The sequence below is a fragment of the Falco rusticolus genome, chromosome 6 (genome assembly GCF_015220075.1).
Source record: "Falco rusticolus isolate bFalRus1 chromosome 6, bFalRus1.pri, whole genome shotgun sequence".
Classification (NCBI taxonomy): Eukaryota; Metazoa; Chordata; class Aves; order Falconiformes; family Falconidae; genus Falco; species Falco rusticolus.
This window is the reverse complement of record NC_051192.1, coordinates 73,103,969-73,130,182: the sequence shown is the minus strand read 5'-3', so window position 1 is coordinate 73,130,182 and position 26,214 is coordinate 73,103,969. Positions and strand designations below refer to the sequence as shown.

The 26,214-nt window shown below is 36.5% G+C and overlaps 1 protein-coding gene across 1 annotated transcript in view; it reads left to right on the top strand.

The window, feature by feature from the left end:
• COL21A1 (collagen type XXI alpha 1 chain) overlaps window positions 1–26,214 on the top strand; it is a 113,832-nt gene that overhangs the window by 50,286 nt on the left and 37,332 nt on the right. The window contains exons 11-17 of the mRNA XM_037393041.1: window positions 8,274–8,327; window positions 9,240–9,293; window positions 11,849–11,902; window positions 12,743–12,796; window positions 14,379–14,432; window positions 14,511–14,564; window positions 18,190–18,243. Of these exons, the coding sequence (XP_037248938.1) occupies window positions 8,274–8,327; window positions 9,240–9,293; window positions 11,849–11,902; window positions 12,743–12,796; window positions 14,379–14,432; window positions 14,511–14,564; window positions 18,190–18,243 (378 nt within the window). The remainder of the gene's footprint in view (window positions 1–8,273; window positions 8,328–9,239; window positions 9,294–11,848; window positions 11,903–12,742; window positions 12,797–14,378; window positions 14,433–14,510; window positions 14,565–18,189; window positions 18,244–26,214) is intronic.

Here is a 26,214-nt window from a genome sequence, read left to right as displayed (position 1 = left end):
TGGCACTGAAAACAAGAAAAGCAATTGTTTCTAACAATTGAAAATGGCAGCTTTAAAATGTGGCACTTGGGATATTAAGACCTGGCCGTGGTAGCCCTGATGACCCAGCAGAGCACTGAGTACAGGAATTTTTCATTAGTTCCAAAAGCAAAGATCCTCATTTCTTTTGTGATATAAGAAAAAAATTTATCCTTTTGCTTTTGTCTTAAGCAGTTTTTGATAGCTATTATCTTTGGAGTTTTTTTGAACTAGGAATAGAGAAAACAATCTGAATGGAAATTCAGTGCTATAAAATAGATTTTGGTTCCAGACAATGGTGGAAATACGAGTTTTAAAATAGGAATAGGTGGATTCTGAGCTGGGGAAGTGTGATCGAGTCAGAATAAGTTTTCAGTTAATTTTTGATGGTGCTTAAGCTTCTGAAGAGCAGGCCTGTTCTATACAAAGGTACACAAACTGTCTCAACCTGGAGTTGTCCATCACAGTTTGACCATGCCAATTGCTAGAAGTAGACTTGCAGTACGGATAAACATAGCAGAGCTGTCTTTAATCCAGATAACTCTGATATTTCGAAAAATAAAGTGATATTGTGTAAGCTTTAGAGAAGCCAGAATGGACTGGAAATTGGTAGGGAACCGTCAGTTTCCATTCTCTCTTTTAGAAAATAGATTAAGACACTATTTCTAAAGTGTCCAGTCAATTTCAACAGTATTGTTTTAGAAACAATTTGTTATGACTTTTTCATACTTTTATTAACAGATTTCTACTTCAGTGTTATGTATCTTTCCAGTACTGAAATTTGTAACTGTGAATCATGAAGGAAAAATAAATTGGTACTGTGTCTTTCTGCAACTTTGTTCCTGAGACTTTGTTTCTGCAACAGTTTTTTCCTGAGAGTGAGTCATAACATACATAGATAGTAGATGGGCATTGTCTGAACACAAAAAAGATTAATAAAAGTATCTCAGACAATCCAAAGAGAATCAAAAAGCCTTGCTAAAGGAGAAATTTTACCATTTTGCTGAATTGAAGTTCATGTGTTATTGGAAGTGCTTACAGTTAAATCCTATAGCTTTATTAACTGACTAATTTTTTTGAAATATCAGCTGTAGCTTTTTGCACTTGTTCTTTGTAAGGATATAATTGCAAACCTATTAGATCATCTGCAGCTCTGGCCAGTACATTATTGTTCCTTACAGTGGATTATTGAGTGCTTTCCAGGCTAGCTTTTAGCCACGAAAAATGGGAGACCCTTTACATACACTATGCATGACAACAGATTCCTGTCTCTGTCTTTTTCTTTTCATTTTATTTATTTATTTGCTAACAAAACTTGCATATTTTCTGTGCTGTCAGTGGTTTTCCTTGTTTGAGATATCTTTGCTCATATGAATCTTTTAGCTGTATACCGTGGGGAACTCTGAAAAGCAAGCTCTTAATTCAAGCAGCACAATAGGCTTACAGGTAGTTGTGCAGTCAGTGTTTAATCAAATGGATTTTGCATGAAAAGCTTTTCCTGGAAAGTCAGTCTTTTCTGTTCCCAAACACATTTTTATGTTCTTCTCTAAAGTTATTCCAATTTGCCTATCTGGTATTCATTTTCTTTGAACAGTACAACTGATCAACAAAATGTTTCTTCCTCTCAGAAAGGTTTTAGGCGTGCATTTATATTAATATGTGTAACTGATTTTTAAAGTAAAACATTGAAGAAAGTTTAGTTTATTAGTTGTGGGCTAGCTGGACTGTTGTAATATGCAAAGTTATTTTTAGTGCAGAAAAATTCAAAACAATTCCCATGAATATCTTCAGTATTACTCAAAAATAATTGTTAACCTGGTGTTGCCCAGTAGAATTGTTTGCTGTAATATTTGGGGAAGGGAATATAAACATGACTCATTTTCAATCATTCTTTTGTTGTTTTTTTTTAAAACAGCTTTTTTTATAGGTTCTTTGTTTTTTCCCTTTAATTGACACCTCTGTTTATTTTCCATACTCTGCTACATACAGAAAGAAGCAAGTGAAGTAACTGAAGAAAAGCACAAAAGAAGCATAATAATAAAGAAAAATAAAAAAACCCAACATTTTTTTCAATAAAAAATGTCATTTGGGACCTGAAATGATTTAATTGTCTTGTCAGGAGAAATAGCACTGGTAAATAAGTACAAGGGTAAAAATAGTATTTGAATCTCAACTGGAACTCATTTTATTGGGCATTAGTCATCAGAACGAAGCAGCTGGAGTGGTTCCTGGCCCTGAGAATGCTCATTGGCCTGACTGTGCAATCACAAAGCCATTTTTTATTCCAGAGGACATTTTACACATACTGGGGAAAAACTCAAATTCAGAGGAAAAATAAATGAACGGACTCCGTGTGGTGATCACTTGTGGCTAACAGAGGTGTTAAGTTATTGGTCTGCTGAAAGAAATTTAAAAATACAATTATTTGTCAATTTTGAACCTTGAACCACACAGCTGGCAAATTTGGACAATTTTCCAGTATTCCATCTAGTTTCATTCATGGAAGTTTGGAACCATTTGCCTTGTCTTTACAGTGTCCACAAGAAATAAGCAGTTTAAAAATAATCTGATGGGACTGTCTCTACTGATATACCCAGATACAGAGTTCATAAGGTATCAAAAACCTCACATAATAAGTAATTTCTGATCATTCCAATATTTATTTAAAAAAAACCCCTACAGAACGTTATTACAGCTGTAATATTACCTAGAGTATAATAATAATTTGTGACCAACTTAAGGCCTAATCTTTTATGATGAACTTCGTATAATGGCAATGGCCAGCTATTTCAACAGTACTTTTGGAATAAAAATGGATAATAGTTTCATGTATACATAGGATTACCTGTGCTATCGGATGGTTTTCCTGGGGGCTTAAGTTCATATGAACTTTGCAGATAATTTTCTCAGGAAACTTTCAAAGACATAGTTCATAATTCAGCTGTAAAATGCTGCTCTCAATTCCAGAAAAATACATATTGCTCAGTAACACTGTGAGCTTGTTATTCTTAGAGGAAGTATGTTTGCTCCGTTCTGACTAATGGAGTCATGTAATAGCTTCAGTGAGACCTCCTACTTTGATATCAGGGCGATGCCTGATGCTGACTTGTGTTGAATACAGCTGAACATTTTAGACAGAAAACCATATGACTATCTTCAGCAGTGGCTAAGGGCAGATGATAAGGACGACCATCTAACCAGAAAGCAGGAAGTTGTACTCCCTTGGTACATCATCCTGTATCCCAGAAGTCTGAGGTTCTGGAACTTTTAAAGCTGGATTCATGACCTTGTATTTAATAATCTTGATGGATATTTTTTTTTCCCCTCTGTGGTATTTGAGCCCAGAACATCATGCTCTGTTAAAATATATTGCTAGGGGCTCTGAGCTATGAAAGCCTTGGAAGATGATGGAGTAGCCAGTGGAAGGAAGTGTTAAAAAAATGGAGAAAGGCTTAAACAAGCCAAAACAAAACAAAGCAAAAAAAGGCAACAGACCAGGCAACAAAAACTCTTTTCTGTACTTCTCCCATAATAATGCTCATGTGATTACAAATCTTTGATCAGGGGTCATCCCCAAGTCTATGTTGGAGGGTAAAAGCTGCATTTAGTTACCTTTGTGATCTAATGCTGTATCTGCCCTTCATTTTCATGTTTTGGTATGTGTAGACACAGGGGCTTCACTGCAGACAGCTTGGTAGCCTGCAGAAACAGATGTCATGAAAAGTCCTTCTGCCAGGGCCTTGCTATTTAACAGAGGGAGGAGAGAGGAGATTACACTTGTTCTAGCTCTGGAGTTACCACTGCTCAAGAAAGTTCCAGAGAAAGGTGTAAGGCACAGGCTATACACAAACCTGCTGGAGAGGACATGTCCAAAGGGGCAGGAAAAAGAAAAGCAGGGGGCAGATGAGTACATGCATAGTGAGGTGTTAGAGAAGGTTAGGTGGGAGTGGGATGGGAAAAAAAGCATCTTAAGAAAAGGAGGAAGAAGGACCTGAGGCAAAAACATTAGGTGATAAACAACTTCTCAGAGAAAGACTAAACCACTGAATTCAAAAACATCAAGTACTTTCTAACATTTCTGTTACCTTGCAGGTTTTTAGTTACTGATACTGACGGTGAGGGAGGTCATAGCATTACTGCGAATTTGAGTGTTGGTGTGGATACATGTCTGAATAGCTATGAGAATTTCTGTCCTTTAAGATGTAATATATTTTATGAAAAAGGTTTTGAAAACTTCTTTTGTAATGCTTTAGATGTTTGTGCTTTAGATGTACTAAAGATTCTTGCAAGAGACTTCCACAAGAGGTCTGCAGACCTCTCTGTCAGGAGGTTTTCTTAACACCAAGTCAAATTCTTATTTTGCAGTTGAATTCCATTATGGTTAGCTACATCACTCTAAATAGTTCTGTTTACTTAGTGTTTACAGTCCTTAAATATCTTTAGACCATTACTGTTGATACTTGCGTATTTCTCAGCCAAATTGAGCTTGTTTACTTCTCCCTTGTCTTTCCGAAGTAGTCCTGTTGTCATGCTTTTGACATTTATGTTGTTCGGTCACTCCAAAAGTTTTTCAATGAGGAGGCATGCACTGCAGTTGTCATTGCCTTATCAGTATGTACTTTTATTTACTTTTATTTTTATTTTATGTTTGTCTGATGTGATACACCTGTGAATGCTGTCTGAACTTTTGTCCTTTAGGCGTGCAAGTGCATTGAAGATATACTTCTGAGGTTTACTCTGCTATTGCATCTAAAAGTTCTTTGGAATTAATGCTTGTCATAAGTCCTTCTTGCACATTTTTTTTTTCCTTACAGGTAAACTAACATTCATTTTCCAGCAAGGCTCTTAATTCACTGATAATGACAGTATAGCTAATTTGTCTGTGTCCTTTATGTAAGTCATTTGGCCTAAGAAGTCTGTTCAACATTTTCCCTTAGAATTATTTGTAAATTATTGCTGTTTTCCTTAAATTCCAAAGTTACAGTTTATCTGTGATTATTGTAAATACCCAGCCATCCGGTACAAAACTAAGCATCTCAGTATCTTTCTGCTTATCACTTTGCCTTTACAGATTTTTCAGGCACTATAAATTTATCAATACTGTTCCCACCCACAACAAATTGAGAGAGAGATTTTGTACAATCCTGATTTCAGTTGCACTGATGTAAAATAATGAATGAGAATATAAACAAAGTGCTGTGGAGGAGTGCTGATGGACAACATTCATGAAACATTATAGGTGGGGTTTAAGACACCTACATTTAGTGCTTACATGTGTACAGAGACACTGGATGTCTAAATTTCCATATTAGTCAACAGATATTGAACTAATATACTTCAAGAGGTATGGGATTCCTATGCTGTAAGGTATTTTGTCTAGCCCATGCTGCTGCTTCAAAAGGATGAATGCCTCCCAAACATTTTTGTGCACTGGGTGGGTATCTAGGAAATGTCAAAAGGCAGGAGCTGCCTATGTTTAGGCAACTGGATTCAAAACAGTATCAAATTCAGGGTTAGCTAGAATACTTTCTACAGCATTTGTGTGTCTTCTGTAAAGTTTGTGAGAAATTCTTTTTGGTGGCAAAATTAGCGTTTTCACCTTATTTGAAAGTGAACCGTCAGTCCTGAACTTGTCTGTGTCAATTGAAAAGGGAATTTTCTCTTCTGTCCCTTTTACATAAGATGTCAGCTATTGCACAGCAGTTCTTGGAGCGTATGTATGTATGTCACATACCTACTCTTATTGAGGGCTTTGAGGTTAGGAAAAGAGGGCTTGTGCTGACTTTAGTGCAAAAAAAAAATTGTATATGTTTGCATATAATACCTAAAGGTACTGTATATATATACACACAATATTATATATAAATATAGATATAAGGGTACTATGTATATAGAGGTAGCATACAGTACCTAAAGGAGGCCTGCAAGAAAGCTGGAGAGGGACTTTTTACTAGGCCATGTAGTGATAGGACAAGGGGGAATTATTTTAAGCTGAAAGAGGGTAGATTTAGGTTAGATATTAGGAAGAAATTCTTTACTGTGAGGGTGGTGAGACACTGGCACAGGTTGCTCAGAGAAGCTGTGGATGCCCCATCCCTGGAAGTGTTCAAGGCCAGGCTGGATGGGGCTTTGAGCAGCCTGGTCTGGTGGAAAGTGTCCCTGCCCCTGGCAGGGGGGTTGGAACCAGAAGACCTTTAAGGTCCCTTCCAACCCCAACCATTCTATGATTCTATGATTATGGGATGCAGACTGATGATCCATACTGCAGAAGGAGTAATGATACAAATACATGCTCAGTTTTTATGAAGGCTGTTTTTCATAATTTATAGAAGGCATTTTAAACTTGTTCAAACAATTGCTATGTTATTTGTACCAGGCAGTGATTCTCATTTTTCTGACTTTCTGTGAATGTCCTTTTGAATCTTCTGTGTTCTGTCTTTCCATTAAAAAAACACGTCAAAGCATTTGATTTGCTTGGAAATCACATTACAAGATCTAGCTCTGAGCTAAATACAGTTTTGTGAGCTGAAAATATTTTTGTCATCCTGAACTCATCTCGTGAATTTTGAAATTCAGTTCATCCAGGAAATTGTCCTCCTCTAATGCTTCCCCTACTCAGTTAGAAGGAGAAGGAAGGGAAATTGCATTTCAGACATCTAAAATATGAAAGTAAGTTTTATTGATATAGAATTACATCCTGCAGGAAGTCATACAAACTTTGCTTTTTATGGGGAAGAACTAAAATGATAAACTTTTAAAGGCATTTTTTGACTTGGTGAATTGTTTCAGCTGCCCAGGAGGCCTATAAGCAATCTGGGAATGCTACACCATTTACAGTTAAAGCTGATATTGCTAGAACTGCCTTGAGCACTAAAAGTGAAATGCTTGATAAAGGATCCATGTATGACAGAGACCTAGAATTCTGTTTACTTCTACACTAAACATTACCAGCTGGCTCGTCGGGCATCTGCTCAAATGTCTTTTGACATTTGAGCACAGCAAGTACTCTCTTGTATCTAACCCAGCAAATAATTTTAGCTCTGTTAGGAAATTCTCACTGATTGAAAGAAGAAATCAGACATACACATTGCCTTCCTTGTATTGAAAAGGTTTTATTAGCTCCTTTTTACCAGTGTCAAAATCCCCTCATTAAATTTTGTCCTAAGTTTTTAAGACTGAAACTCATTTAGAAATAGGATTATTAGTCCTTTCAGTTCAAATCAAGATCAAATTTTGGGTATTTGAAATTGGATAGCCCATATTATAGGATTTATCAAGTTTAATTTGGGATGCCTGTTAAAAGGTCTGAGCCAAATAGCCTCACAGTTTTATAGGACAATTTCTCTTCTTGTTTTGTATGTTTTCAAAAAAAACAAACCCAAACTTCTTTGTAACTAATTTTGTCCGTTGGAATGACTTGGGTTTAATGGAGCTAAGTAAAAGTCCTATTCTTCAGTTACTTGCCTCTGTTAAAGGATTCTTCTAAAGCACTTTTTAATTTTGCATTAAAAATGGCTAACTTTGCTGTACTCATTGAATCCAATCTACCAAAACACCTCAGGCATATATTTGGGGTTCTGCAAAGGTTCTCTTGTTCTGCCAATGTTGATTTCTAGTAAAGCATTCCTGAAATTCTCTTTTCAACTCATGAATTATTTAGTATTTCTTTTCGTAGTTCCAGTCATTCAAATTATTCTTTTACTTGCATAGCCTGTTATATACCTTGGAGCTCACAGTGGAGTGCTTAGTATTGAGAATGGAATTTTTATTATTTAGAGATATTATAAAACTAGCTGCATAATGTATTAGAACATGCCTTGTTTGTTAAAGCTTATTCCTGTAACTGGAAATAAGCCTTTAAAAGTCCTGGCATCTTTGAGCTATTTTTCTTTAGAGAGAGAGAAAATGTCTATGTATATGGGTTCATTTGTTGTTGTTTTGTTTTTTTTTTCCCCAGTGGGGAACAAAACAATATATTTGTTACATTCTCATGTAACAATTCTAAAATAACAGATTTTAGCATAAAGTCTGGTGGCCACAAACTTCACATGCAGAGGTGAAAGCTTCTGAAAGCTGCTATCTAAATCTCAAATGTGTGATTTTTACAGCAGTTACTAAAATTTGTGACCTAAAATGACAGAGGTGTGACAGCAGTTTTCTAGTAACCAGGAAGATTGTTTTTTCCTTAAATAGCTGTTTGGAAATTTGTAAATGTAACTTAGGAAAAGTCACAAGTCTTAGTTTCTTTTCCTTAGGGATATCAGGGATCAGCAGGAACTCCAGGTATTCCAGGAACTCCGGGGGTTCAAGTAAGTTTCTGTTTCATTCCTAGAATTTTAAAATCTGAGACAAATCCCACCAACTCTCTCCCAATATCCATTGTTTGTCACTGAGAGTTGAGATCTGGGGAATGAAAAGGGCTTAGTGGATGGCATGAAGTCAGGGGCCATGCTTGGGTGAATTTCTTTGGAACTCACGCGGCTTTGAGGTTTGCAGTTAGGCTGACAATTAGGCTCCCAAACCTAATCATTCCTAGGTAAGGCCTGTAGGAGCAGAATTCACCTGGGGCTTAGACATTTTCATCCTGATCCAGAAGCCAAACAGTAGTTTCTTCCATTTTTCTATGTATTAGTAACAGTGATCTTGTCATGGTGATTGATTACCTACAATTCACACATCCAAAAGTAGGTTTCAGATAAATCCCAGACTGATGGAGGAGAATTATTTTTCTGTCTTCACTTTATTAATTTAGTAGCCCTTCCTGGGACAGTTACTGGAAACCAGTGCTGTATTTTGCTTTATCCAGTCTGGCTGGATAGTTGAGGACTTAGTAATTTGTTGAATTAAATATCTGAGAGCGTGCTGGGGTGAAGAGTGAGCCTCCAACATGGCATATGTGAAGGCTTGTCTGATGGACATTTGAAAGGAAGGGGATATCTCTGGACTAGTACAGGCTGTGTGATGTCCTTTTTTCCTGGGGTGGTCCTTGGTTAAAGCAAAGAATTGTTTTGTTGTTCCCAGTCATGAGTTATGGTAGTGTGCCTTATTTGTACATGTTAATATATTTTATGCTTGGTTCTGGTTTTCTATCCAGTTACTAAAATGTTATGGTCAGCCAGCTGACTCATCAGTCCCCAGGTCACATTGTATTACATTTCTGTGTCTCATTCTGTATCAGATTGTATTACTATTTAAGCTGGTTTTCATTTTTTCTCTCTTAGGGACCACGTGGCTTACCAGGTATCAAGGGAGAGCCAGGGAAAAATGGGGCTAAGGTAAAAAAAAAATAATAAATGTAATAGATAAGAAGATTTTACTATTAGCATTTCTCATTTTTGGTTGTACAGTTAATAGTATCAATATTTTCACATGAAGCTTCTGTGAGAATTGTTTACTAAAAAGGTAATAAAGGAGGAATAGGAATCCTAAATTTAGAATGTTAGTTCATTTCTGAATCTGGTCTGCTTTATTTAATAAAGTTTATATATGCTTTACCACTGCCAGTAACAACTTTATTGCACTGAATAATTTATATTTGGAAAGCATATCTAAATATACATACCTGAAAGCATAATACAGACACCTGCCAGAATGATTTCTTTCTGTCTCTTCAACCTTTTTGCCCTTTAGCAAGCAACCAGATGAGCTAGGTAGGAATTTTTGGATGGCACTTTTTATCAAAAAACACTGACTAATTGAAACCAAAGATTTTTGTGGAAAAATTCTGTCCGAGGTGTAGCTAGTAGCTTGGAGCTCCAGACAAATGTGGAAGCTTGTATATAATTCCCTTTTGGTAATCAGGGTAATCTTGAATCTGGATCTCCTATACATACCATGAATAAACTAGCCATTGGCTATTGGCAGATCCAATTGATCTGTAAACATCTGTGTCCACCCTTCTGTCATAATTTTGCCCTGTGTTTAGAAAAGTTCTAAGTTTATTGTGACAAAAAAGTGTTTTGGTTTGGGGTTATTAAAACTTCAAGGCCTTTCCTGTAAAACAAACACTTGTTTTATAAATAGATTTTACTGTAGAATTTCCTTCTTTTCAAGTTTCCAATATTAAAAGCAGGTCCTTAAATTCATCACTATTCAGCAGAATTCTCAAATGCACGATTAGAACTCAAAAATGTGCTTATGTGTTCTGTGCTTTAGGCATCTTAATCTAATAGATCTTAGATGTTAATCTAATTGATCAGTCGATATTGGATCATGTGCAGAAAGTGAGATACTGATGATGAAAAACTATTCTCCTGGCAGTGCAGGGTTGTGACAGACAGAATATTTCCTAATGCTCAGTCCAGCCTTGTTTAAAATGTGCCAAAAAATAGGGCTTCCACCACCATTTTCTAAAACTTCTTCCATTGTAAAATAGGTCTTGCAATTAGAATTATTTTCCTGATGATTCAGCCCAAATTTTCATCTCTTAATTTCATCCCATTACTTGTAATGTTTCTGTAGCAACTAATTTAAAACTGTTTCCATTGCCAAATGTTTTAGGTTATCCAATAATTGAATCACTGCTTACGAGCAGAAATTGAGGCTGTGGTTTTTTTTCATCAAGGAGCGATGGATGTATGAATTTATTTTACAAGTTTTGCTGATTTTTTGAACCCCATTCCATTGCCTGTTTTGAATACTTATTTGTTGAGAGATATTTTGATAGCATTAACCCACAAGCTGTCGTTACTGTGGTCATGTTCCTGTCTTCTGTGAATATGTGACAGACCTCTCCAAATCTGATTAGAGATGAATGGTTTTGATAAATACAACTGAGACATGTTTTTTTTACCCTTTGTCTTGGAGAGTACCAAGACCTAACTTCCTGAGCATAATTTGCTTACAAAGAATATATTACTTATTAAATAATACTGATATAAATAATTACTTATTATATAATTTATTAAACAAATGGAAATATATTGCTCAATATAAAGTTAGATATTGACAGAGAGAAAATACTATGATGGTCCAAAAAGTGTTTGGTGGTAGGCTTTTTGTCATGAGTGAAGTAGATCTCGTCTACTGAGACAATAACTCAATCTTGATTTTATTGTTTCAAATCAGATAGTACCAAATTATAATTTAGCCTTTTGTTGTAGTTGCTCAAGGGAGCTTGCAGACAAATTGTCAGACAAATTACTTGAGTATCAATAGCAAAAGTTTTTGAATTCCTGGTATCTGACACCTGTGAGGAAAAAAAAAAGAACTGATGTTTTGGCTTTTGCTTTTAATTGCTAACTGCGAAATAAGAACTCATTTGTCAAAGTGCCGGAGTTGTTTTATCAGCGTGTTTTGGTTTAACTTTGTTTGTTTAGAAAAAGTACTTAATACCTTATTTTTCAGTACTCCACTCATCCAAAGTAAGCTGGTGAGAAATTTGACAAGGTCAGCAGGTCTTTGATCTTTTCAGTAAAATGTAGGAGCAAAGCCTTCGCAGATTTAGGGAATTTCCTTATTCTTTGGGAATTAGGAATGGATGGTAGAATTATTACAGGTCCTACAGAGATTTTAAAAGCTCCTTTCAAAGTTTTTTTTTTCCTCTTGTCAGAGCTAAATTGCAACTTTTGAACCTCCATAAAGCCTTATTGAGAGATTACAGTAAAATGTATTCTAAAAAATTTAGTGATTGTGTATTTTTTTGCTTTTATATGTTGAATCTTTTTTAAAGATCAACAAACTCATCAGTCAGCATACTGATGTTAGGTAGCTGATATGTTGATGTATAAATGTCTTTCAAGTATTTGTTGATCATTGAAAAGATGAGTTCTATTATAGTATATTACTACTGTTTTAGATATAAGGAATTAAAATATGTTTGCTCTTCTAGGGTGACCGTGGACTACCTGGTTTTCCTGGATTACATGGGATGCCAGCACCAAAGGTTCCAATTAAATATTTCTTGTTACAATACTCATGTGTTTCAGCTTGCTCTATAGTTTAGAGGGAAAACAAGTTTATATGCAATATTATGCCAGTGCATTTGATAAACTACATAAAATGAATAGATGTGATGCTGAAATTGAAGGAAGATATAGGCCATGGGACTTCATTACATACATATTAAGCAATGGAAGCTGCCTGGTTTTTTCATTTTTGTTCTGTTCTATGGGATTCTATATTAACTTTGAACTTTGATTTTACTACTACTTAGAATCCTCTTCATGGCAAATAATATGTCAAAAAATATATAATTTTCTTGAAGCCATTCAAGTGACAGTATCTTGATGGATAGTTCTGGTCTAACCCAATGAGTTTATTCCACTTGTATGTTTCCTAAAATATCAACAATATCTTTTGCTCTTCTGTGTTAGTACACAACTGAATTTACTTCTTAGTTTTTCCAAATCTGTGTTTTAAACTTTTCAAATAAGGTCTTCAGAAGAGTGCAGCACTTTTGAAAGAGCTGAATTTTCATGTAGGTACATACCTATATTGACGCGATAAGAAAGTCAAAGTGCCTTCTCCATTGAAAACAGAAGCATTAAGCCTGCAAAGTGTGGATTGTCTCATCAGCAGTGTTGGACATTCTGGGCTTCTCCCCTAGGAGAGATTGGGAAATTCAAGATTTGCATTTACTGTCTTAAGCATATTCTTTTATATATCAGATGGAGCTCTTTGCCTTCCTCATTTGGTGTCTGCTATACGTGTACACTTTGTATACATATCTGTATGTAACGACTTCTATTTTAAAAATTAATTTATTCACACACATTTTGTCTAGGGAGAAAGGGGTCCTAAAGGAGATCAAGGAGTGCCAGGGATATATGGCAAAAAGGCAAGTCAATTTATAATCATAAAATAAAGCAAAATATTATTGGTATCTGTTGTGCAGTGACCTTGGCTGGCCAGCTCATGCCCTCCCAGCCACTCTCTCATTCCCCCTCGTCCACAGTATGGGGGAGAAAATAAGATGGAAAAGCTTGTGGGTCCAGATAAGGACAGGGAGATCACCTACTGATTACAGTCTTAGGCAAAACAGACTTGACTTGGGGAAAAGTTAAATTTATTGCCAACTAAAATAGGTTTGGATAGTGAGAAACAAAGGACAAAGACTAAAACACCTTCGCCTCCACCCTGCTTTTTCCCAGGCTCAACTTCACTCCTTGATGGGGTGGGGAACAGGCAGCAAGGTGGGATGGCCAGCCCATAACAGTTCCTCTCTGCTTTCCTTCCTCCTCGCACTTCTCCCCTGCTCCAGCATGGGTCCTTCCCGCAGGCTGCAGTCCTTCAGGATAAACATGCTCCTGCGTGGGGCCCCTGAGGGCTGCAGCTCGATTACCACAGCTCCACCATGGTTCTCCCCACGGGCTGCAGGAGAATCTCTGCTCCAGCACCTGGAGCACCTCCTCCTGTCCTTCTGCACTGACCTGGGTGTCTGCAGGGCTGTGTTTCTCACTTTTCCCCTCACTCCTTACTTTGCCTGTGTCATGGTTTTGCCCTTTCTTAAATACATTCCCCTCGAGGCACCACCACCCAGCCCTGCGGGGGCTGGTTGGAGCCGGCTGGAACCGGTTGTGCCTGGCCCGGGGCAGCCCTGGCCACCCCTCACAGGGCCCTGCAGCCCCCGCCAGTGCAGGGTGCCTGCACCTCATACAATATTATTTATATTTTTTTAATATGTGTATTCACAAAGAACTTAATTCTGCAGTCCTAACTCAGAAAAATTTCCACTGAAGTTTGCTGGATATACTTATGTCTAGTAACATTCAGCTCATGCTCTGCTTATTTGGATATTCTGAGAACTCTGTTCATCCTTCTGTTAATGGATCGATGTAATTCATTTTAACAGAATACAAAATGCTTATATTATTTGCAAATGTGTCTGTGCTTTTAATATGGGGTATATGTAATACTTACATTGAAAAGAAGCCTGTGCTTTTTAATACGTAGAAATGTACATGAACCACTTAACCAAAGGGGAAGAGGGAGAGGAGTATGGGGAGTGAGGAGAGGAGCACACGAATGGATTGAGACAGATAGTGGCCTGGAAGAGAGATGTTGTTTTAACCTGTAATTTATATAAAGCAGGGTGTGCTTGTATGTAAATGTTTGTGTTTCAGAGAGCATATTTTGGTCATCCAATGTTAACAGTTTTCACCTATCCTTATGTTTTCTTCATCTATTTATTGGTCTAGAGTTTTAAGCAATTTGGTAGAGGGTCTGTCTTCACATTTCTGTAATTTTAGAGCACATTTACGTTTCTGTAACAGGGTGTAGTTATTAATTGACCACTGCCTGAATTGAAAAAGAAACAGATCTTCCATACATTTTCAAAATAAGAAATAATATACATGATTAATAGGTTAAATACACTGAATTTGCAGCACTACTTAGTTTTTGTTTGCTGTATTTCTCAGGGTTCAAAAGGAGAGAAAGGTGATACGGGGTTTCCAGGAATGCCTGGGCGATCCGTAAGTTTTGCAAAGACAATTTAGCTTTAACTTTTGCTTGTTAATTCACCTACTGATGACTGTTAACTGTTCCCACAGGGAGACCCTGGCAGAAGTGGGAAAGATGGATTACCGGGAAGTCCTGGTTTCAAGGTATGTACAATGTATATTCATATCTTGGCAAAGTCTTCAATAGCATCTCTATTGGTCTAAATATACCCACTTTATTCTGTGAGGTTAAAATAATGTGTGTTACTGGGCAACGCCAAAGGTTACTGCCCTCCATAGGCAGACTTCTGTTGGATTGTGCATAGGTGCAAAGCTTTTATTAAGAGTGTATTAGTGATTATCAGAGATTGTTTATACTTCATGTCCCTTAGCCTGTTTGTGTTTAGCTCTGTGAATCTGTTAATGAGATTTATATACAAGCATACGCTGCGGAAAGTTAAGAAGGAAGTAATCTAATTATTATTATTGCTTTTGAAGGGAGCTGGATGAAAGATAGGGGAAAACATCTTCAGTGTTGCATTCATATTTATGTTTGTATTCTCTTCACGGTGCAGTGCCCTTTATATTTAATTTAGAACAGTTTTGAAGTGTTCTAAGTGTCTTTCTACTGTAGAAAAGACTACAGGATCAGGTATTTTTTTGTGTACCCAGTTGTTTGCACTGTTCTAATCTGTGAAAAGATGGACTTTAACAGTATGAGTTTTAAGTTCACAGAAAAAAAATATTAATATGAGATGTAAATGTTCAGTTGAATTGTTCTAAAGAAGCTTTTCAACAGCAGCTTTGTTCCTATAATATTTTAACAACAACAACAATAATAATAAATTATGTAGGGCTGCTCAAGATAAACGTTGCTTCAGTGTCCAAAAATGCAAGTGTACTTTTAAGTGCATTTGTCTGAATTCCTATTGCTGCTGTTGGAGATCTGGGTCTTCCATTTTGTGACTATGCTTGTCTGGAGCAGTTGGGGATACCATGGCATATCTGTGACACCTGCTGCAGCAAGGAGATATGACACAAGACCTATGAGACCTAAACCCTTCCAGGCAGCAGCTGACAACAAGGTGGATCCAGAAGTATCCCAGCCTCACTCAGGCTGGAGGGGACTTTGGGGCATCTCACAGACAGGACAGCACTAAATCCATACCAGGTTGCTCAGCTGGGTCTTGAAACCTCCAAGGATGGAGGCTGCACAACTGGGCAGCTCGTTCCATCCTTGACTGTCTTCATGGTGAAGAATTTTTCACCCTAATTTGCAGCAGCAAATAACTCTACACATCCATGTGTCAACAACTGAACCAAGCTTTTAGTAAATATAATAAATGGAGCCTCTAAAGTAATTCAGTTGCTGACTGTTAGCTGCTATAACTTTTGCGAGACCACTCATAAGTTTGCAGTCCTATTTGCTGGTTTTGGGTACCCCAGGTGACCTGTAAGTGCCATTTCAGAAGGACACAGGTTTCCTGTAGGTGGTACCTGCCAGCTGAATGTGAAAGCCTTGGCTGCCCTAGAGCACCTCAGACAGCACCAGGCATTTGTGATTAGGTATCTGAATCAAGGCCCTGTTCACTGTAATGGGATCTTAGATCCCTAACATATCTCTAGACAACTTCAGGTAGAAAAACACACATAGGTATCTTAATTTGAAATTACAGGGGGAACTTAAAACTTACATGCAACACTACAGCACTGTTATTCTAAAAATTGCCCAACTTCAATGTATAACTAAGCAATTGAAAAATTTATTAGGAAAACTCATCTAAAATAACAGCCTTTAAAAGTATGTATAAAATTTTACCTTTTAATGTAGGTAAACTGAATATTTCTTGTTTTATTTGTTCTCTTTGGAAGGCCAAATGAGACTGTGCTTAAAGGTAATGGCGTAACTTTATTTTATGTCAAATTGGTGTACTGTTTTTTTTTAACTGCCCTGAAGTTTACACCCTTAAAATATGTTAGCAAAAGAAGTTGTAAATCCTAATTATGGAAAAAAATATTTTCTTATTGCTCATTTTTCTGAAGTTACCTTCAGCAACCGTCAGCAGATTAATTCCATTTTGATCTTCAAATCTCATTGGTACCTGCCTACAAATTGTCATTATTAATATATATCTACAAGAGCATTTATCACTGACATTTGCAATATATCAAGCAAAGAGAATTTAACAGACATTCTGAAAACACTCAGCTGAGTTTGCGTCTATGGATGTAGTAGCTACTTATGTTGCCATTAATGTCAATGTAATGCCAGTGGAGCCTGGAGAGTAATACAGATCAAACAAGGCAAACTTGTAGGTACCGCCAGTTTAGTTGTGTATATAAAAGTCTCTGGTGCATTTGAGATGCATTAGTGTACAAAGCATCCTAAGGGAGCTGACAAATATGTCATAGATTGTATGGAAAGCAAATGCCTTTCTGGAGTGGGAGTAGGAATCCAAACAAGACACCCTTGGGTATCTGAAATATGAGCAAATCTCTGTGTGCAGGCAATGAAATTGAGCTCCTGATGGCTGGTCAGCTGAATCAAGTCTTCATCAATTGTCTTGACTTCTGTGATAGGATCTTAGTTGCCTACATGAATTTATTAAAACACACAGACAGACAGACAGACAGACATCCCCCCCCCCCCCCCCCTCTGATGAGTTGGTGGAGAAATTCCTTTTCTGGTGCTATAGAAAGTAGAAAAAAAAATAGATTTTTTTCCTCTCTGGTATTTAATAACATGGACAAGTAATAGTTGCAGTTGTTTAACATAAAATTTTAAGTGTCACTGGTGGCCCTTTGAAGTGAAGTATTATGTTAATAAAGCATGAATTTGGAGAGTATTTTAATCTGGTTTTACACTTGTAAACAGTATACAGATAATTCGGTATATTAGTTGTGTCAACCTGTGTACATTTAAACTGAAAGACATTTTCTTGACTATTTTCTTAAGTATTATAGTACAGAAATATGACATACTCATTAGATTTATTAATTTTATGTTATAGTAGTTAACAGAAGCCATAGTCTTCATTCAAACATTTTGTCAGCTTGACGTCACCATCTGCTTGCTATAAAACAATGTTTTATTCTATGTCTGTAATCAAATTCAGAGCCTTACCAAACAGGCTGTCTTTGAAGGAAATTTCTGCTGGAGCTTTCCTGTTTTCTTACAATATTCATTCTGGGAAAGAATGTGGAAAAAAAGCATAGCTTAAACCCAGATGCTACCCATTGTTATGTCAAGTCCAGTTCTTGTAATTTTAAGTTAATTATTACCATATTATTTATATATATATATGCAATTATCTTTGAATTTGTTTTATGTGCTTTTATTTCTGGAATTATTTTTCAGTTTTTCACAATATTTTTACTGTTATACATGTTTTGAGTAAGGACATAAAGGTTTGATCACGTCTGGTACTGTTGTGTTCTGAAGTGCTTTGAAATAGTTTTCAGACTATTGTACTAACAATTAGACAACAGCAATTTATTACTGTTTTATGTGCTTCTTCAACCAGTAATTGCTATTCTGATTCAAAAGACAATTGTCTCTCCTTTTGCAAACTGACAGCTGTCTGTAGGATGCAGCATGAGGGAATATCAGATTGACAACACTTATGTATTTGAGGCTGTTTTTAAGAGATGTTTGTTGATGAAGCCTGATCATTTTTATTGGGTTTACATTTTACTTATAATATACTATTTGTAATGATTATTTTTATTATCCTAAGGAAGATTTTTTTTTTTAATAATAAAGTATTTAACAGCCTTTTTTATTTTAAAGGGAGAAGCCGGACAGCCTGGATCTCCAGGCCTAGAAGGACATCGGGGAGAGCCCGTAAGTGGTTAAATAGCTGACATATCCTTATGTACTGATTTGTTTGGTTTGTGGGTTTTTTTTAGTTAATAGATGCTGTACATCATGTTTCATCCATGTTGATTTGAATTGGTTGATACATACATTTTTGAAAAAGTGCTTTTTTATTTTCTGGTGTTCATCTTTAAATTTGGATTTAGTAAAAGAAATAAAGAAGCCTTTAAAGTCAAAGATACCTTAACTATTTTGCTGTTATATGCCAATTTGTATATATTTTATAAAATGGTCTTATTATTGACTTCTTTCCTATTATTAGAATGGTGTGGTTAAATATTGATAGTTACTTATATAAGGAAAGATTTTGGGTGTTTTTAACTCTAATTTCTGCAAATGTTATATGTTTTTTCATATATTTGTTAATTGTGCTTTTAAAGGTTTATTTTTCACTGTCTCCCCCTCTCCTTTGTTAAGTTTTATTGGCCTTTTAATTCCTTGCATCTTGTGACACTGTCCATGTTATCTGTATCTCTCTTCTTCTTGCTTAGCTGGGGTACATGCTGCTGCATTTTTGCTTTGCTTGTTCCCAAAGACATTGTTCCTCTACTGACATTTGGGCAACTCCTCAGGGCAGCTGATTTTTCCTTCTTTTTATATGTGATAGCTAGGCTTTCTCCTCCTTGTTTCCTTGTTTGGCTCTTGAAGGCCATCAGACTTTGCTTGAAGCAGAGGAGCCAAGATATCTGTAGAAACAGCTGAAAGCCTTGAGTGCCGAGAGAGAGACAGCTGTCTTCAAACCATCAGTAATTCTTCTGTAGGCCAAGATCAGTAAATGGAGCTCAGTTGGTGGAATGCTGCCTTCCAGATGAATTACATTTTGAATTACCTTTTCAATTGTAAGATAAGGAGGTACAGATTTATAAATTCTGAAAATTTTGTGGTATTGAATATAATGAGAGGCAGTATGTGTTACGTGGTACTGAAATTTGGTAGAGAGTTTTGACATCTAGGAGATGGAAATAACACTCCCGGCTGAAAAGTTCTCAAGCTTTTTCATTTAAGTGTTTTATATATTCACCAAAACCTCATAAAACTTTGTGACTAGACTGAAAAAAGCTGGACAATCACTCCCAAGAGACTTTTTTCCTACTTGGCTGGCTTAAGTGAAGAACGCACATAATTCCTTACTTGGCTTTATTTTTTCCTCTTTTTCTGCTGCAGATAACTGTGAGATGTATTAACCTTTTATGATCTATGGTATCTTCATATGTAAGAAAGGCTGAAAGTGCATATTAATTAAAAAACATAAAATAAAAGTGAAAAGGTTTTGGTATATTATTAGTATGCCATAACAAATGTGTTGAGATAGTAAAAAGACTTCTTCTGTTGTCTCTAGCCTTTTTTTATCTCTTTTCATTTTTAGAAAAAAATGTTAGCTAGTCGTGATTTTCTTAAAAAAATAATCTAAAAAATAACAAGGAGAGGGCCTTTCTGACTTAGGGAAAACTAAGTATTTAATACTTTAATAGCTGTCTTTCTGATCTGATAGCTTTGGTTAAGTCTGACCTGTACCTACTAAAGAAATATAATTTTGTTTAAAATTAATGTAAATGCTTCACAATATAACAACTTAAACAGCAATTTAAACCCATCACTTAAGTCCCATACTTTTGCTTTAAAAAGAAATGAAGTGGCAGATGTAAGACATTAAAATCACTAAGTCTTTTAAAATCACCACAACATAATATAGAGGAAGACTTCCAATATATAAACAACTACAAAAGATTTACACAATCCTAACAAGGGCAAACCAGACTGCACTATATGCTTTGTTTATAATCAGAGGAAATTCTTCTGAAGATCTGAAAGTCTACATGCTGACCAGGAAATTGCCTCAAGGTAACCAGTAGGAAGTGTCAGACATCTAGTGTCCTGAGTTCAGCTGGGATAGGATTACTTTTCTTAGTAGCTGGTACAGTGCTGTGTTTTGGATTTAGTGTGAGAAAAATGTCGATAACACACTGATGTTTTAGTTTTGCTAAGTAGTGCATACCCAACGTCAGGGACTTTTCAGTTTCCTGGGCTCTGCCTGTGAGGAGGTTCACAAGAAGCCAGGAGGGAGCATAGCCAGGGCAGCTGATCTGAACTAGCCACAGGGATATTTCATACCTTAGAACCTTACGCTCAGTGTATAGACTGGGGGGAATTGGCTGGGAGCTGCCAATTACTGCTCAGGGACTGGCTGGATATCAGTCAGTGCATGGTGAGCAATTGTGTTGTGTATCACCTTTTTTTTCCCCTTGGGTTTTATTTCTGTCTCTTTCTCTCCTCTTCATTACAATGATTGTTGTTGTTGTTATTATTTACTTTATTTCAATTATTAAACTGTTCTTTTGACAGGTTTTACCTTTTTCTAATTCTCCTCTTCATCCAACTGGGCAGGGATGGGGTGGGGGTGAGTGAATAGCTGTGTAGTACTTAGTTGCTGGAAACCACAACACCTAGTCATACCTGCTTGTCTACCTCTATTAATGTTGTAGCACCAGACTGTGTGTGCAGACATGGTACTCCCATCTATTTAGAGCCTGGAGGAGGAGCAAAGGGCATTTCTGTGCAGCAACTTTGTGGTAAAAGTGTACTTCGGCTGTGCAAAATGAACACTATCCTCAGCTATGGGATATGTGGGCTCCCCTATTGACGTAGAGGGTAGCTGGATTTCCATCTGCTGGAAAGTAAGATGGATTGTGGGGGCTGTGAGGGATGTCTTGTGCAACTTACTGCTTCTGTTGTTTCTGTTGTTCCTCCAATGTGTATTTGATGTATAATGTGTAAACACCTCCTCTCTGCTCCTGTTCTGTGCAATTCAGTGTGATCTTCTCTGGTGGGATACCCTAGTAGTTAGGGCAGTGATGTGGAAGAGAGGGACTAGACTCTGCTGTGCTCTCCCTGTGATCACCAAATAGGCTGGCTAAGCTCAAGACAGGCCTTGGATAATACTATTTAAACTGTGTGACTGTATCATTAACCAGCCAGAGGCAACTGCGGCCCTGGGACGGCTCAGCAGGTCGCAAGGATACCCCACCCACACAAACATACATGCAGACAGCCTTTATTTCTTCCATTCAGCCACAATAGCATTAGGCATGTCCTAATTTGTTAGGTTGGTCTTTTTAGAAATAGCCATCTTATGATCCCTCTGGCTTTAGCAAATAAAGAGAGCATGGTTGCGAAATGAATGCATCTTGAGACAGCATCTAAGAAGCAGCAACTGTCTAGGATGAAGAGCCCAGTTGAACTAAACTCCCTTTGCCTCCAGCCTCTGGGAGGTGTGGTTGTTTTCTGGACAACATACTTTCTGGTATATTGTTACTCTTATTAATCCCCAAATTTATGAACAGGAAAAAGTAGGTTATAAAGTTAAGTAAATAATTCCAACTGATGTGGTTGTTTTCCCTAAATAGTCAGACCATCCAATTCTACCCACTCTGTGTAAGAATAAAGTTTGACAGTATGGACAGAATAATTTAGATAGCATTTAATAAAGCCACTAATCAGGCTCATTTTACTGATGACAAAAATAGGCCATGCTGTCACTTGAGCAGTTTAATGACTAGTCATCTGTCTTGCTGATGACAGTTTTGATAAATACAGTTTTTTGAGGGGGTAACTGTCTCAAGGATACAATAAATCAATATTTGTTTGAGCTTAGTTTCAACCTGGCTATCCTTTTTAACACAGGTAGAATTTTGTCAGAGTTTGGTTTCAGTGGAAGCTGTGTTAGACGACTTCTTGTGTTTACAGTTATGCAGATGGGAACTCTGAAGTGAGTGCTTGTGGGTGAAGCTGGCAGGATGCTTATAGTACTCTTCTAGGCCTAACATATGCTGTCCTGCCACAGGTAGTATGTCTAAATGTTTGCAACTGTTCATGTTTACTCTCCAGAAATCCTATTTTTCAGAAATACAGCTGCAAACACTTAAAATGGTAGAGGTTGTCCTTAATATTTAGGTCACATCACAAGACTTCAGATGTGGCCTCATTTATGCCAGTGATAACAGCGTAACATGGCTTTCAGCTTCTGACCTGACTCCCACTGTTATACACTTCCGGTTTGCCTGTTGATCTCTTATAACTGCATCAGGAATGCCAGATCTAGATCGATGCATTCTCTGAAAAATGTGTGGTTTTCAGTTTATTTTTTAACGCGCCTAGTCTGATTATTGTTGTATTTCTATTTTTAATCTCTTAGCATAAAAATCCTGTTGGATTTCCAGTGCTCAAAAGATCATGTGTTGTATGGGTTTAATACTTGTGAAAATGTTGCCGAGTACTACATTCTCATTCAAGTTTTATATTGCCTTAAAGTAGGCACTGCTATGAAATAACACTCTCTTTCTAAGTAATATATTTAGAACAAATTACTTCCCGTCATTCTTTAAAAGAAAAGTGATCAAGAGACTCAGCAAACTGGTTGGTGTGAGTCTATCAAAACTCTTAGCTTCAACTCTAATATTAATTCTTTTCCACTAATCTGAGATGCCTTGATAGTAGCAGCTGAACTCTGAATACTGATGGCCTGCTTTTCAGAGGTGTCACCATACAGTCATAAGAGAAGTAAGGACTAGTATTTGTTCTGCAAATCATGTCTTGTGGGTCTCAAAAGAATGCCTGATTCATTTGTTGAAAATTCTGGCTTTTGCCTGTAAATAAATTTATGAATAAGGTGAAATGGTTATTCAGGTGGGGTGGTTTTTTCGACATAAACAGCTGATGCAGTAAGACTTTGGTAGGCATATGCCATATATCCGTATTTCTTTACAAATAGGTTTGGCTAGTTGAATTAGTTTTTTAGTGATTGTTTCTTGGTTTCTTCTAATTTCTGAATAGTTGGAGTAGAAAGGGCAGAGTCTTGCTGATGACTTTCTGATTACTGTAGCTACTATAACAGATGTTGTTAGTCTTGTTCCCACTTTAGGAAGAGGAAGATGACAGCTTTGGCAGCACAAGACTTGCAATAATCATTCTTTATTACACAGTGCTTGCTGTAGGCTCAACCATATTTTTTAGACTGAATGCAGGTTTTCCTGTCAACTACAAATTTTATGTCCACTTTAGGTGTATGTATTTTTAACAGACTTTATTTGCAACCTGCGTTATCTTCTTCATTCTGACTGACAAGTTAACTAAATTCATTCCGTACTACATTTTCAGCAGAGTTAATTTCTGTTAAGAAGATAAATATAAGAATGGTCTTATAAATAAACAGGTAATTAAAGACTTCTGGAACTTCAGGCAGACTAGTCTGAACGAACTACTCTGTTATTCCCAGTTGACAAAGATGATATAAGGCATGACAGCATAGTGGCTGATCCAAAGCATATGGAAAGATTCCCATTGAATTCAGTCTGGACTGGGGCCACAATGGATGCTGTAATAAACTTGGACCCACTGACCTAATGGAACTTGGAAAATAATTCCTGCTTTTCTAAGTTGTAAAACTAACAGTTCTTTCCCATCTAATTCTTACTTTCTGTCTGTCCCTCATGATTTCTAATTTTTGAATTTCTGTCTTCACACACTATGCAATTACATTAATTATATTAATTTTCTATAATTATATAGTATATATTGTTTTATTATTTTGTCTACAGAGACTTAGAAAAGTATTATTTTGGGGGTTTTTCAGTCACTACCATTTTCAATGAGATAACTTTGGGAAATCAAGTGGAGAATAGGTGGTATACCTTGCTGCTATTTATTTAAGACTATTTTATAGATGCAATGTTAACAAAGGCAATTTCTTAAAAGATGTAAGGAATTATGAAAGGAGCTGTAGTTGTAAGCCTGCTATGGACATGATTGGCATCTGCTATAAATAGTTATAAACAATACTCGTAGTACTCTGTTTTATGCTTGTATGCTATATTGACCTTTTTATGGCTGTGCTGGCGCTTTTCTTACTAATTCATGTGTGATAGAAGTTCCATACCAGCCTTCCTCCTCCACTGCATCTGGTTTGTAAACATCGTGATAGAAATACCTCTGAGCAATTTGAAATCTCCCTGTGGACTTGCTGAGCTGTATTACAATAACCAGATCCTTGTAATTTGTCAAAATGTTTCTTAATAATTTGTCCATCTTGTATAAATTAAAAAATACGTTAGAGCAGTGTGGTTCTGAAATAAATGTTCTGCAGCAAACACTTGAAGGTGCAGCTTCATTAAAGACTGCAGTAACTATCTTTTAAGCAGGAAGTTGTAGTGGTAGTGCTTATTTTGTTGTATTCCGTAGGTGATTCCAGTGAACTAGTCCTGTTTATACACAAACCCACAAACTCTTGTGAACAGTGTAATTTCTTCTATGCATTGATATTGGAAATTTTCATGTAGAGATTTTAAACTTGGTATTATACTTCTTAGTTATCTGTACTTGAAAGTGAGCTTTAATTCCCAGATGAAGTGCTTTGGCATAAGCTTATACTGTCTGTACAGTAAGAGCTGTGACACACATTGTTCCACTTGTGGTATTTCCCACTGCGGGAATGATCATATTCACTTCGTACTGCAGCTTCAGCCTTCAGCTGTCATGTTCTAAGCTTGGCTAAGATGGAGTCTAGAGATCTGCTATGAAACTAAGTGAAACAAATTGGCAGTATGGATTTATACAATACAGATCAGATATTCTGTCTCATGGTAATAGTACTCAAAAATACATATAAATGTTTGCCCATTTAAATGCTTATGCATTTCAGAGACTGGAGACCTTCACATCAGTTGCAGAGACTGCAATATGCACACGCTTACAAACATAACTACTAGAAACTAGATTGTCTTAGTATTCATATTGCAGTAGTCCTTTCTATAGAGATGGTTTATCAGTATTTGACCATTATAGCTATACAATTTGACCTTTAATGTATTTTTAAGTGGGAAAAAGTCAGTTTAATGTAACTGATTATCATTCAGAAGCATTTCCATGAGTTGTATTATGTTATTTTGATCAAATGATATATAGATACAATTAAAGTATATTAGCTAACTTGTTACTGCCTGGACTGAAAAAAAAAAAGACATTCTAAAAAATTACTGAACTTAATGAGGTGGAGATTTTTGAGGACCTGAACAGGCAAATCCACACAACTTTAAATTGATCCTGTATTCTTTATTAGAAGTTTCTTTACTCCCAAATCTCAGTTAAAAATGTGATTGGTTGCTGAACTGACTAAGATTAAAGAATTAAAACTATAGAGTGTGTGTGTGTTTCCTTAAGTGTTTAATGTAATTTGATCTGATCTAATACTTTCTAGGCTTAACGGGTTAATTCACCCCACTGAGAATAACCACTAAAGTTCTTGAAAATTTTACTATAGAACTGGAATAAAATAGGTATGCATTAAGTGATTAACATTCACTCCCTTTGACATGTGATACTTAAAAAAGGACTCATTTGCATTCTTTTGGATCCACTTGATGTCAATAGTAATACTTAGGGCATTCCTGAACTCGTGTGCTAATTTCATACATTCAAGAAAAAATTTTCTGAAGTAGGAAATGCTTGAAGAGAATGTTGGACTGATGTTGTGTATTGGGCTGATGTCTGCCATTTTAGCGCCAGGAAAGTTGGTGTTTATACTTCCAGTAAATAACGTTTCACATGTGCTGATTAATCTTGAAGCAGCAACATCTGTCCATTATTTTTCCCCCAGTTTTCTTCTTAACTCCCACAGCTTTCAAGGAACACTGCAAGACATCATCAAATCCTTCAGTAATATAGCTAACATGTTAGAAATTACATCTTTAACAAAATTAATTTTGTATATTCCTCAACAAACACGTTATGCCTAGGATCAGAAAAATAAATATATGCATAGTGAAATACTTACAAATTTGGATGAACTTCTGATGGCCAAAGTACCCAACAGTGTCTACTGGGTGGCAGTATCATCACATGATTTTGGCCTGATTTAGCTGTATATGCATCACCTTTTAACCAAAG